Source organism: Acomys russatus, chromosome 32 (assembly GCF_903995435.1).
Source record: "Acomys russatus chromosome 32, mAcoRus1.1, whole genome shotgun sequence".
Lineage (NCBI taxonomy): Eukaryota > Metazoa > Chordata > Mammalia > Rodentia > Muridae > Acomys > Acomys russatus.
The window spans coordinates 29429374-29444040 of NC_067168.1; the positions used below are offsets into that span (position 1 = coordinate 29429374).

Genomic DNA, 14667 nt, shown 5'->3' on the forward strand with positions numbered 1-14667 from the left:
TTTTTTTTAAACTTATTCTGGGCAGTATGGAGTACTTCATTTTTGTTTTGGCTTTCCTAGTATTGAACAGCGTGGAACATCTTTTCATGTAGTCGTTGATGTGTCTTCTCTGGAGAAATGGGTGTTCAAGTCCCTTGTCCATTTTAGATTGCAGGCTTAGAGTGTTGAATTGTGAGGGTTGTTTATATATCCAGAATTCACAGGTTTACCAGGTGTGGTTTGCAGGCATCATCTTCCATCCCATCTGTTATCTTGTTTTTGTTGTTGTTTTATAATAGTGGATGTGCTTTGGGTTTCTTGTTTTTGTTTTTGTTTTTTGCATAGAATTTTAAATGTTTTATGAACTTGGGATTATTTACATTTTTCCTTCCTTCCTTTGTTTGTTTGTTTTGTTTTCAAGACAGGGTTTCTCTGTGTAGCCCTGGCTGTCCTAGAACACTCTCTGTAGACCATAGTAGCTTCAAAGTCAGAGAGAGATATGTCTGCCTCTGCCACCCGAGTATTGGGGTTAAAGGCATGTGCCACTACCACCTGGCTTGGTTGATCTACCTGTTTAATCCATTGCTTGTGCTTTTGGTATCCAATCTTAAGAATTCATTACCAAGGTTATAAAGGCATGCTTTTATTTTTTTTCCCAAAAGATTTATGGTTTTAAGCCTTATGTTTAGGTCACCTATTTTGAATTAATCTTTGTATGAGGTGTGAGGTAGGGATCCAATTTCATTCTTCTGACTGAATATCCAGTTAATCCCACCACTATTTGTTGAAGGTAACTAGTCTTTCTTTGGCAAGTGATCTTGGTACCCTTATCAAAACTTGAGTCTTTACATTTTGGGGGAGTGGTTATCAAGACAGGGTTTCTCTGTAGTCTTGGCTGTCCTGGAACTCGCTTTGTAGACCAGAGCTGGCCTCAAATTCATAGAGATCTGCTTGTGTCTGCCTCTGAAGTTCTGGAATTAAGGAGGTGTGGACCACCACCTCCTGGCAAGTCTTAGGAATTTTATAACTTCATTTCTGGGTTGAATTTTATTCTGTTGGTTTACATGGCAACCATTATGTTAGAACCATTGTTTTTTGTTTTTTGTTTTTTTAACTTTTTGAAATTATAATCACATTATTTCCCCCTTCAACCTTCCCATATATCCCTCATTCATCTCTTTCAAATTCATGGTCTCTCTCTTTTTTAGGGAGGGAGGAAGGGAAGGAGAGAGAGAGAGAGAGAGAAAAGAAGAGAAGAGAGATTCTAATATATAAATACAACCTGCTCAGTCTGCATAATGTTACTTACATGTATGTTTCCAGGGCTGACCATTTTGTATTGCTGTGCTTGTCGTTGGAAGACTATTTCTCTGGCTCTCAGCATTCCTTAGTTGCTTGTAATTATTTCTGTGGATTTGAGGCCTCATGAGCTTTCCCTCATCCATTTTAGATGTCTGTTGTTGTCCTTGTTAGCTCATGTTTAAGCAGTCATATTGGCGAGACTTTATGGATGTAGCTTCTGATATTCTCACAGCAAACTCCCTGTTCCTCTGGTTCTTACAGTCTTTCCTTCCCCTCTTCCGCAGTGACCCTTGAGCCCTGGCTGTGTAGGTATTGTGTTGTAGCTACATCTGTAGGGACTGGGCTCCTTAACTCTGCATCTTGATTGGTTTTGGTTTTCTGTAATAATCTGTTTCCATTGTAAAACAGAAAAGCTTCCTTGATGAGGGGGTGAAGATTTACCTGTGGGTATAGGATAAATATTTAGAATGTGGTTAGTGATTGTGCTGGTTTAGTAAAGTGGCAATTGTAGGTTGTCCTCTGAGATATGTGACCTCACTAGCTGGGGGTAGTTGGCTAGGTCTCTAGGACCAGGGATGATCTCCCTGTTGTTGAACAAGCAGGCTTAAGTCCAATTAGAGAGCGCTGGTTACCACTAAGGTAGGTGTGCCGCCACTGTAGTTTTGATCTAAGTATCTGTGTTGTTAGTTTTGAAACTGTGAAATGTGATCTTGTATACATTTGCTTTTAAGATTGATTTGACTATTTGGAGCAACTTTGCAATTCCATATTCATTTGAGGATCTACTTTTCTATTTGTGCATAAAAGGCAAGTGGAATTTTGATAAGAGATTGCACTGACATTGTACGTTTGGGGTATATTGTCTTTTGACTAACCTCGTCTTCCATCCCTAAACATGTAATGTTTTTCTCTTTGTTTAGTTCTTTCAGTATTTTTTTTTTTTAACTTAGTTTTTCACTTCTTTGGTTACATTACTTCCTAGGAATTTTATCCTTTGGGATGTGGCTATACATGGAATTGGTTTCTTAATTTCCTTTTGGAATTGTTCTTTGAGGAACCAGCTCTTACCGTGCGTCTACTTTCCCTTCTATTGCTTTGCCCAGGATGATGACTGCCAATCTTCTTCTCTTTTGTTGTGTGATCTTTACTGTATATGTCCTTTAGTATTGGAATTGAAAGACCTCTACAAAGTGAGCCCCAAAGACTTCATTTTCTAAATCCAATTATCTTTACTTACCTTCCTTTATTCCCCCATAATGCCAGAACCTGTTCTGATTTTCTTTCAGCTTTTTGGACCATGATGGTCCCAGTTTCTCAGAATCTTTTCTAAAGGCACATGTTGGAGTAAGTAACCCTGAGATTGATTCTGTTCTTGTCCTGACCCAGCACCGAGCCTTCCTTCTACTGCTTTTCCCGGTTCATGATCTTAGAGCATTCCTCTCCTTATGGTTTGCAGTAAAGCTGGCTCACTGACGCGCTGTGGAATGTGTTATTTTCCTCACTGCCTCACCACCACTCCTCAGTGTCCATGCTTACCCCACTGTTCCCTATCGGCCTAACCTCTGCCAGCCCCTCTCCTTGAGCTGAGTCTGCATTTAATTACAGTGGTTACAGTTGAAGCACTGAAAATTGCTAACAATTGGGGAGGGGTAGATTGTATTATCTTCATTTGCCTTTTTTCCACTTGGAGTATATGATGGGAAAGGAAAGAAAAAGGAAATTAAGTCCAGAAATATAAAGTATAATACTCCCTATAAATTTAATATTTGTCAAATACCAAGATAAAGTTGTTAAGAAATTTTTATTTCATTAATTTTATTTCATGGATGTCAGTGCAAAACAGTTTTTATTGACCATTTGGAAAATATATGTTCATAAAGAAAAAGAAAAATAGTAAATGTTCATTACCAACTTTTGGTAAATAATCTTTCTAGCCTGTTTTCCACACTCTTGTTTTTCTTTATGTGAGTGAGTTCTTATAAAGGTGAGGAAACTGGGCAGATTGCACTTTATAACCAACATGTGTTTTCTGTCTCTGTGTCTTTTCACTCATTGGTCACCACATGTGGCCTGGACATTTTCTGCCTTATGAAGTTGATTGTGCATTTCTTTACAGCTGATCACTTTTAAGATTAAAAAAAAATATATACTATTTATATACCTGGGGAGGGATGTGGAGGTCAGAGGGCAACTTTCAGGGGCTCTGCTTTGGGATCTGGGCATTGGATTAGCTTACCAGGCTTGTCTAACAAGCCCCTTTACCCACTGGGCCATCTTGTTAGCCCACTGTTTTGATTTTTGTTTGTTTGTTTGAGAACACTGTCTTATATAGTCCAAACTAACTAAAAACCTGGTAAGTAGCTGAGATGCCTTGAACTCTTGCTGCCTCCATACCCCAAATGCTGGAGTTACTAGTGTGTCACCAGCCTGGCTGCTGATAACTTTATATAACTGTCTGGTGGATGATTTGAGAGATATTTCTACAGTGTACCATCTTAATGTGTGCCTTAATTATAGCTATACTAATTATGGATGTATATGTCTTCTGTTCTCTGTATACTAATTTCATAGTCCAGTTATCCCTAACATTGAGTTCTTTATATTTCTGTGTTTAGAAATGTTTTACCTTAAAAAGGATTCATTTATTTTTATTGATATGCATGTTTGTCTGCATGTATGTATGTGCACCATGTGGGTGTGGTGCCTGTGGAGACCAGAAGAGGGCATCAGATCACCATGAATAGTAGCTACAGACAGTTGTGAGCCACCATGAGGGTGCTGGGAATCAAACCTGGGTCCTCTGCAAGAGCAGCCAGTGCACTTAACCACTGAGCCATCTTTCCAGCCCCAGAAACACTTTACATTTTGATTTAGATCAGTGAAGATTGACAGTTATTTTATCATCATAAGTCTATCCTCAGTGTAAATGATTCTCTGTTCCCTGTTAAAAATGAAACTTTTATGCTCTCTCAGTGTGATTTAGAGTTACCTACTGGGGTATGACTATGTAATGGGCTGTTTTCTGAGCCCTCTGAGAATGAGTTTTCTTTGCATAGGATCAAAATTTATCTGTTAATGGACTTTCTTGCCGGTCTCTTCTTCCCTGGAAAATTCTTGCTTTGTTCCAGCATTTTAGGGGTTTTCCATGTCAGTTTCCACAGCTAGTGAGCAGGGCCACTTGGAAACTTTCTTTTACATCAACCCCTCGTCAGTGCTGTAGGTGGAGATTTTTCCTAAAATTTGGTCTTTTGTTTTAGCAATTACTAACTTTTGCTTTTTGGTATCTCTTGGTATTTTAAGGGAAGGTAGAGGGAGGGCTTTCAGCTATTAATGAGTTGTCATTACAAGTGTTAGCTTTAATATACTAAAGATGATGTCTTCCAGTAATTTTTTCTTTTTCTTTTTTCAAGCAGGGTTTCTCCGTGTAGCCATGGCTGTTCTGGACTTACTTTGTAGACCAGGCTAGCCTCAAATTCACAGAGATCCACCTGCCTCTGCCTCCTGAGTGTTGGGATTAAAGGTGTGTGCCACTGTGGCTGGCTTGTAATTTTTTTAAGTGAAAGAAATTGAGGTGGGCAACCATGTACAGCCTTTTTTTCCTAGCTCTTATAAACCTTAATGGATTTTAAAAATAAAGTGTCTTAGTTGTTTTTCTGTTGCCATGAGGAGACACCATGACCAAGGCAACTTAGAAAAGCATTTAACTGGGAGCCTGCTTACAGTTTTAGCTGGTGAGTTCATGACCATCATGGTGAGGAGCAAGGCTGCCAGCGAGTGGGCATGGTGTTGGAGCAGTAGCTGAGAACTTACATCAGCTCCACACCCACAAGGTACACAAAGAGCTAACCAGAGTGGCATGGGTTGTTGAAACCTCAAAGCCTGTCTCCAGTGGGGACAAGGCCACGCCTCCCCGCCCATACCAAACAGTTTCATCAGCAGGACCAAGCATTCAAATATATGAATCTGTTAGAGCCGTTCTCATTCAAACCACCACAAAAAGCAATTGGATTTTGGCTTTAGTGACTTGCAAAAGCTTGTTTTTTTTTTTTTTTTTTTTTAAAAGATGAGGTCTCAGTATATTGTCCTGGCTGCTCTGGAACTCACTATGCAGGCTCTACCTGCCTCTGCCTCCCAGATGCTTGGGTTAAAGGCTTGTACCACCATGCCTATCCTTCATAGAAAACCTCAGGAGAAAGAAAAGAATAAAAGATACATTAAAAAAAACGCTCATAGTCCACTATTTAAAATTAACTACTTAGTACATTCTGGTATTCACTTTCTTTTAAAAAATGGAACATGCATATTGTGCACATTTATATATCATTCATTGTATGTCTAACTTTAATTTCTTGGACAGATATTGAACACTTTTAGGTGCCAGGCATTTTTGAAAATTTGCTACATACTGTTTGCATCTTCCCTGTTTTCATGTCTTTTCTTTCTTTTCTCTCCCCCTCCCCTTCCTTGTTCCTTCCTTCCTTCCTTCCTTCCTTCCTTTTTTCTTCTTTTCATCAGAGTTATTTTTGTGTTGCTGGGACCAAAACCTTGATGGAAGCAAGTTGAAGAAGGGAAGAGTGACTTTGGCTTTCCATTGCAGAGGGTCCAGTCTGTCAGACAGGGAGGCGTGGCAGCAGGAGTGCAGGCAGTGGCTTGTCCACATGGCAGAACAGGCCGCCTGGAGCCAGTGCTCTTAGTCACCTGCTTCTGAATAGGCAGGGCCTGCTCCTTGAAGGCTCCCTGCACAGCCTTCAAAATAGAGGCACAAGCTGAGCACCTAGCATTTAAAGCATGAATCTGTCAAGAGACCAGAGTCAGACCAAAGCAGTGTGAATGGGGACTGGTTGAATTATTGAAAGGCCATACTCCCTGGAGTACTGCTTTTAGGTGGTCTTCTACAAAGAAAGAAATGTGTAGGATCATTCTTACAGATGTGGCTGTTATTTGTTTATTTTGATTTTTTGAGAAAAGGTTTCTATATGTAGCTCTCACTGTCCTGGAACTCACTCTGTAGATCAGGCTGGCCTTGAACTCACAGAGATCCATCTGCCTCTGCACCACCGCCCAGCATGACTGTTGTCCTGCTAGGAATTTATATTACCTATAAGTTTATAGTCACAAATTGCTGCTACACTCTGCCCAGCATTCAGTGTTATATTTAAAGAACATAAGCATTTCTGTTATAATATGAAAACCACTCCTAAGAAAACTTTCGAGAGTGGGTATTGACTAAAAATAACAGGATTATGGTGAAAAGAAGGTTCAAGGCAGACCACTCAAGACTTCTACTATTTCAGACCAGAGAGCACTAACAATAGTATAATTGGTACCTTATGAGGTAAGGTGGGTCGCCTAGTCAAACCACTTATTGTGGCTAGGGCTGCCTGAGAGCAGAGCAAAGCTATTAAAGGGTGAGAGGATGGAAATTGCAGGCCTGATGGTGGTGAGCTGTGGGGCTGCTCTAGAGTGGTCCAGGGAAGTACAGCCTGCCCTGCTGTGGGGCTGCTCTAGAGTGGTCCAGGGAAGTACAGCCTGCCCTGCCAGGAGCCATGCGCAGAGCAGACTCCGCTCCTCTATAGACAGAGCGCTTATGCATGTGCTCACCTTTAATATTCCTGAAATGGAGCTGACAGGGCCCTGACTTGGCAGGGGCTGAGTTGGTTTGAGGTCTTCCATTGGAATAAAGGATTCTCTTCCTGGACTGGCCGTGTTGTTGTGTTATCAGGAGCAGTTCCTTATTTCCTGGGAAAGTATTCTGTGTTGAAATTTGGAAATCAATTACTTACGACTAATCTTTTTCTCTAAAATGATTTATTGGTGCTATCTTATTTTGTGAGTCACAGGTTTTGTTTGTTTGTTTTTGTTTTAGTTTACAAAAGATAAAAAAATCTTTGAGTGTTGTCTTTCACTCCTCTCAGAAAATTGAGATAAACTTACATAAAATGGGATGCATGGATGGATGAGCTTTATGTATTCAAGTAGATTGCTCTTTAAGGACTACCGAGATGCACTTAGTACTTGCCTAGCCTGGGAAGGCCCTAAGCTCAGTCTCCAGCAGCACCAAAACAAACAAACAAACAAATAAAAACCCACATGCATGCACATATGCTTACCTTGGGGCTGGAGAGGCGGCTCAGCTGTTAAGGGCATGTACAACTTATGCAGAAGACCCAAGTTCATTTCTCAGCACCCACCGCAGGAGGCTAACAACTACCTCTATCTCTAGCTCAAGGGCTCCAACACCCTCTTCTGGATTCTGCAAGTAGCTGCACTCACATGTGCACATACTCCTCTTCCCCCAAGATAAAAATAAAATAAATTCTTTATATACAGCTTTATGATTTAGATTCAAATCAAGATATTGAGCATTGCCATTATTACAGAGAGTTCCCTGTAACCCCCATCTCTCATCCTTCTTTCTAGCTGGCCACGGTTCAGAGTTTTATCACTATAAGTTAGTTCTGTATGATCTAGAAGTTTTATCTAAATAGAACCAAATAGTTGGTATTCTCATGTGTCAAGTTTCTTTCACTCTGAGAAGTCCATCCTTGTTACAAAGCCTTGTTTTTATTGTAGAGCAGTATTCCATTGTTGAGTGTAAACAGTTGGTATTAAGGTCAGTGTGGGCTGAGGACAATTGCGTTGTTTTACTTCTGCTTAGTAAAAGGCTTGTGAACATCTGCACAAGTGTTTTGTGGATACAGTGTTTTCATTTCCTTTGTGTAATGACCTCAAGTGGAATTGCTGGCCATAGAGTAGGTGTGTCTCTAATTTATAAGCCACGGTTAACTTTTCAAAGCAGTTGAGCATTTTTTCACACTCCCAGGGATGTTCTGAGCTGACTTGCCAGTATCAGTTGTAGTTATTCTCTTGGGTGCCAGTGGCTTTCATTGTAGTTCTAACCTTTGTTTTTCTGAAGATTAATGATGTGTTTTTAGCACCTCTTCACATTTTCATGGCCCCGTGTATATCTTACTATGAAATGCACCAATTTCCCTTCCACTCATATAGCGCAGTTGAACAAAGTTTGCTTAGGTCGTGAGAAGAGGCCTGGGCTTCTTCAAGCCCATTCCTTGTGGTTTCTCTGCACAGCCCTATCTAAAACACAAAAAGAAGGCTGACCAGCATTTAAAGGAGCAGCAGGTCTTTCCCAGAAGTGGAGTGTTCTCCTAAAAGCACTTGTCTAGCACAAATTCTCCACTGCTTGTTTTTCAGATTGTTTGGTAGATTTTTGTGGTGTTCTACACCTGTGATGTCTTGACATTGACAAGGACCCTTAGTGCGAAATTGAGGAGGAGTAGGGGCATTCTTACCTTGTTAATGATTTTAGAAATAAGAATTTAAGAACTCACTATTGAGCATGCTAGCTGTATGGCTTTGTAAATGTTCTTTACCAGACCGAGAAAGTATTTGCCTATTCATTATTTGTTTTTATCAGTATAGGTTTTCAATCTGAGATGTTTTGTTTAGAAATGTGTTTCCCAGGTTGGCCTCAAACTTGCTAAACAGCCAGGGATGACTTTGAACTCCTGACCTTCCTACTTTCTGACCTTCCAGCACTTGCACAGTGCTGGGATTACTAGTGTGAGTCACCAAACCCGCCTTTATTATTTTTTCTTTTTCTACTAATGTGGTGAGTTACTGATGTTTTAGAGGTTATGATATGTGTCCCCTTCTATATACTTTTCATATTTCATAATTATTCAAATCATGAGTCCACTCTTTGGGTTCTGAGGAGCTGTTAGGCTGTTGCTGTGGTTATGGGTTGTGTGTCTTCTCTCTTGGCTTTTGTTTTCTATATATGAAGCTTTCTTTGTTGCAGTGTATCTTTGGTATATAGGGATTCACAGTTGTAAGTTTTCCTTGTTTTTTGTTTTTTTGAGACAGGGTTTCTCTGTGTAGCTTTGGCTGTATCGGACTCGCTTTGTAGACTAGGCTGGCCACGAACTCACAGCAAGCCGCCTGCCTCTGCCTCTCGAGTGCTGGGATTACAGGCATGTGCCACCATACCCAGTTTTCACAGTTTTAAGTGTTATTAGCTAAAACTGGGTGTGGTGGTGCATGTTTTAATCCCAGCATTTGAGAGGCAGAGGCAGGCAGATCTCTGGGAGTTGGAGGCCAGTCTGGCCTACAGAGTGAGTCCAGGACAGTCAAGGCTACACAGAGAAACCATTTCTTAAAAAGCCAAAAAAAAAAAAAAAAAAAAAAAAAACCAAAAAACCAAAAACAAAGAAAACTAATGAGCGAGTCATTTCACCTTAAGTTATAACTGTGTGCTGTTACTTCTGCCTCATCTATCTTTCCATTACTTGTCTGAACTTTGTTTTAGCCCTGTCTTTATAAATCTATCTAGATTAGCATATCTCAGGCTTGAGTGATTCTTTTTCTTTTTCTTTCTTTCTTTCTTTCTTTTTTTTTTTTTTTGAGACTGGATTTCTCTGTGTAACTGTCCTGGACTCACTTTGTAGACCAGGCTGGCCTGGAACTCACAGAGATCCACCTGCCTCTGCCTCCTGAGTGCTTGGATTATAGGTGTGCGCCCCCACGCTTGGCTTGAGCGAGTTTTTGTTAACATTATTTTTATGTATATAGGTGTTTGCCCGCGTGCATGTTTGTGTACCTCATATGTGCAGTGCCCACAGAGGCCAGACGCAGGCATTGGGTCCCCAGGACTAGAGTAATGGACTGTTTGTTGTGAGGTGCCATGTGGGTGGTGGGAATCGAACTCAGGTCCTCTAAAAGAGCAATCAATATTCTTAACTCCAAGCCATCCAGTTCTTAGATGAATTTAAATTTAATTATTGTGATTATAAGTGTTTTCTTTGAATCCGTCTTCCTTTTCTATCAAGTCCCTACATCTCTCTGCCTCCTTTACATCCTTCTCTACCACCCCCAGCCCCACCTTATGTTCCTCAGCATTTCCAGTCCTGTCAGTAGGAGAGCCTTCTGTACAGGCTTCCAGCCTCCTCCTGGCGCATCTGGCACCCCCTGTAGGGTGTAAACAACAGTGCTACTCAATTTTGACTTAAAGGTACTGTCAGATCTGGGTCAGAAATGACCCACATCTTTGACAGGTGAACTATCTGTGAGAGAGTTGTTGGTCTTTCTCTGTGCTTAGGAAGTCTGAGGTATCCAGCTTGACCTCTTTATACCACCATAGGGGTGCAGACCTGCATGCTCAGTAAATGTGCAATTTAACTTCCATTTGTCCTACCTGAGTACTAGGGACATCTGGACTAAACAGTAAATAAGTTTAAAAGAAGTTACTCTGCCATTATTCTTTCACTCCTTCGGTTCTTTGCCTGTCTCTAACTCTTGCTAATGCCTCCCTCTCCCTTTTGTCAACAGTGCCCAGGGTGCAAGTTCACTGCCTTGGTAGCACCAGTGATCAGCTTTGTTAGTACTATTGTTTTATTTTTCTCCTCCTCCTCCTTCTTTTTTTTTTTTTAAATTGTATTTTTCACAAAAGGTTGATTTCCACTGAAGGTAGTAGTTCAAGGTTTTCTGCAGGAGCTGGAGTGATGGTTTAGCAGTTACAAGCACAGACTCACATGGTAGTGGCTGACAACCTTCTGTGACATGAGTGCAGGCAGTCTCCCTCCTTTTTGAATCTTTGTAAGTCTGGGCCAGCGATGGAGGCGTGAGTGGTGTTTCTCTGAGAGGCACCATTTTCAGAAGGCAGAGTGGCTGCAGGTGGTCTTGGCATGACTGTCTCAGAAGGAGAGCTATTTTCTGTGTGTCCGAGTGCCAGTCTCTCTGTCTGTGGGCTGTGACGCTGCAGCATCCTGCCTCATGAGGCAGCTCACGTGCCAGCTGTTGGCAGCGTACACTTGTGCATCAGGGTTTGCTCTCTTCACTCTACAGAGTATCTGTAGTACTGACAGCTGTTACATTGAAGACACTTGGATGGCTAACTGTTCTTCCTTTTTTTTTTTTTTTTCTAGGTCTTGACGCAGAGCTTTATTATGTGAGAAATGACCTTATCAGTCACTACGCTCTCTCCTTTAACCTGCTAGTGCCCAGTGAGACAAACTTCCTGCACTTCACTTGGCATGCAAAGTCCAAGGTAAGAGCTGCTGGCAGACGCATGACAAGCTCACCCAGTCTCCAGAAACAAGGGCTGTCCCTGGGGATGGATCTACCCCTCCACAGGAGGGGCAGTGGTGCTGTACTGTGGAGCACTGGGCCTTTACAGGTTTATATCTTACAGATATAGTCTTGACCCTGTTCCTCTAAAACTTTAGATTTAGGTGGCCACAGGTGGATGATCAATGCATCACACAGGACTGGGTCCTTTCAGGATTTTCCAGGGGCATCTGGATCTAGCACAGGAAGAGGGCAGTTGGATCTGATGATGACCCTGCCTTTAGAGAGAAGCCATATATGGCTGGAGGATGAGTGTTGTGGGGCATGGGGAGAAGCACTGCTGAACTGGGTCTCTGAACACACTTGGTGACTGACTTGGACCTAGTTTTCCCATTCACAGTGGAAGCAAGGTGCAGTGCATGCATCCTCCCATGTCACCGTGCTGAGCCTCAGTAACCCCAGAGGCCGAGCTGAGCCTGGTGTACTTATTGGAGAATTCCTCACATCCCTGACTGCCTAGGTTCTTCCAGCCCAAGGATCCTTTGCGTCCTCATTTTCCAGACTTGCCAGATAACACTGTTTGTACTGTTTGCTCCCCACTCCCTCCTCACCATTGCCCTTGAACTATTTGAAAACCGGTTGAAAGAATTGTGTTCCCTCACCCCTAAATACTTTAGTCTGCAATTTCTAAGGACACTGGTGTCATTTACATAATCAAAGCATAGTTATGAAAACCAGGAAGTTTAGTGTCTAACTCACAGCACTCACAGTCCATCAGTTCCTGTCAACATCTTCATGGTTGACGTTTCACTAGTGATTGATGCTGCTTTAGTTTGTGTCAGTTTGAAGTTTTGTTGCCCTGTCCGTGTGCTTCAGCCTCTGAAGTTAATAGTGATGGGGAACCTGCCTTGGAAGGGTCTTCTATGAACATATACGCTTGCAGGGGGAAACACTGAAGATGCTCAGTATAGCTCTAATCATTCCATTACCTTGTAGACTTGTTTCTTTTCTTCTTTCTTTCTTTCTTTCTTTCTTTCTTTCTTTCTTTCTTTCTTTTTTTTTTTGAGACAGGGTTTCATTCTATAGCTCTGGCTGTATGTAGACCAGGCTGGCCTGGAACTTACAGAGATCTACCTGCCTCTGCCTCCCAAGTGCTGAGATCAAAGGCGTGCGCCACCACACCTGGCTAGAGCATGTTTTAAAACTGCACCTTTGGGCTCCTTCTTAATGATATTGCAGCCCCTAATCCTAGTTCTCAGGTATGGTGCCTGGTGATTTTTAGCTCAGTTGACTAGTTGCAGTTTATTTAAAAAGTTAATCATATGAGTAAGCAGTGTATGGCTATGGTACAAATTCTGAAGGCCTGTATGAGTATCCAATGAAAAGGAAGGTTTTCTACTGTCATAGTAGCATGCTGAGCAAGCCCATCCAGATCTCTGTCATCATCGGCCATTGTTCCCTGATTCTTGCCTCGTAAAGAAAGGTAGTGTATGTGTGTGCAGTGTATGTACCCGTCAGTGCTTCCTGCTTTTGTGTGGTGCAGAGTTCTGAACAGTGTGTCCTGGAAAAGGATCTCTGTTCCTTTGTATTGATTTGTGTGTTTCTCCCTTCAAATAACTGTATCATATTTTCTTGTATAGTTGTGCTTTGGTTTATTGATCATGTCCAGCAAGAGGAAACCATGGCCCAGGTTTGGGAAGGACTTGCTTAAGTGAGTCTGGAGGCAGAGAAGCAGGAGCTATGGGGGAGCTAACATATCTGAGTCACCTGAGAGGGCAGGAGTGGTATGTTGGGGTCGCTTATCACTTGACTCTGAGATGTTGTCATAGACTTCAGAAGGAGAGCTGTCTCTCTCAATTTCTAACACTCTGTCAGAAACTCTCAGTCTGGACTGTTTAAGCTCTTGCCAGAAGATGAAATACTTGCTTCCGAGGATCTCCAGACTCCCTGGCGTATCACTCCCAACAGCGCAGATATTTCCACATCAGTTTTTCCACATCAAAGGTTTTTGCTGGTAGTGTTCTCCAGTGTTTACTTGACTGGTCTTGACAAAGATTTCCCTCAGAGGCTGGGGCTGTGTGCGTCTTTTTCTTAATATTTAAGTCACGTGTGCCTCAGTGAGTGGTTGAGGATGTGTTAATTGTATTTTAAGATGGGAGTAGAACGCTGGTATTGATTCTCTCCCAAGAGTAGACTACTAGGCGGTCTTAACAGATAATTAGTTTCTTGTATGTTCCAGGACATTCCCCAGTGTTCAAGAAACAACATGCAACCGTGTCTGTTAAGTGTCAGTAGCTATGCTAGCCAGCCAAAAGGCAGAAACATACTAAGACGTGGCCGAAGACTCCTACCACCCACTCTCCTTGGTCTCCGTCCAGCAGAGTCTGCGGGGAGCTTGTCAGAGTTCCAGCAGCTGCCTCTGGGGGCCAGCCTGCTGTGTCCCAGTGGAGGGAAGTAGCTGTGAGAAAGGCAGCTCTGGCAATTTCAGAGAAATTAAAAGGCCGTTGACTGTAGGCAAGCACATTCGCTTTAGATCTGTGTTCCAGAAGGAGATGGCTTCACTCATCCTCTACCTATTCACATAGCCATGTGTTCCAGGAAAGGAAAAATACCAAACATGTTTATTTTTTTTAGCTTATTCAAATATTTATATTTTCTCTAGTTACTTTCCTGAAGTATTTTGGCTCATTTATTTTCTGATACACAACTGCTGTTCGGAGTTTTTTGTTTGGTAGGCTGTGATGTTTTTAAATAGATCTGTTTCTTCAAAGGTGATTGACAAATGGTGTTCTTTACAGATCAGTACATGCCAAAGTAGAGAAAATTGGATTTCAATGAATGGAATCCTCTTCTCTGACTCCAAAAACTACATTTAAAAACTAGGTAGCCTGAGGACCCCAGTGTGAGGAGAGAGCTGCATGTGATGCTTCCATGTGCAGTAGTCTATCAAGGAGGGGTCTTAGGCTGAGGGCAGCCTCTTCACTTCTGACCGTGTGTTCCAGTCAGCTGCTGTTGATTTTCTCACTCCTCTTTTCAGCCTCTTTGTCACCTCTGCCTGTGTCCTGGCTCCTCATGTTGCCTGCCTCCACTTACAACATCATTTCTTTCCCCTTTCTCCCTCTCCCTGTGGCCACCCTGAGATAACCCTGCTACTACTCTTGGCCCTTGCCCTCAGCTCTGCCATTAGGGCCCTTTGACTCCTTGGCTGTGCTCAGTCTTTGCTAGGGTTTTTGGTCCCTGGGCAGCCATTTCTCAGCTTATAATAACTGAGACTTTTAATAAAAGAGTCTAAAAGAGTGGGGG

General features: G+C 42.1%; 1 protein-coding gene across 1 annotated transcript in view; it reads left to right on the forward strand.

Annotated features, from left to right (window-relative positions):
- Positions 1-14667, forward strand: part of Ryk (receptor like tyrosine kinase) — an 80358-nt gene that overhangs the window by 16754 nt on the left and 48937 nt on the right. The window contains exon 2 of the mRNA XM_051140750.1: positions 11223-11344. Coding sequence (XP_050996707.1) covers positions 11223-11344 — 122 coding nt within the window. The remainder of the gene's footprint in view (positions 1-11222; positions 11345-14667) is intronic.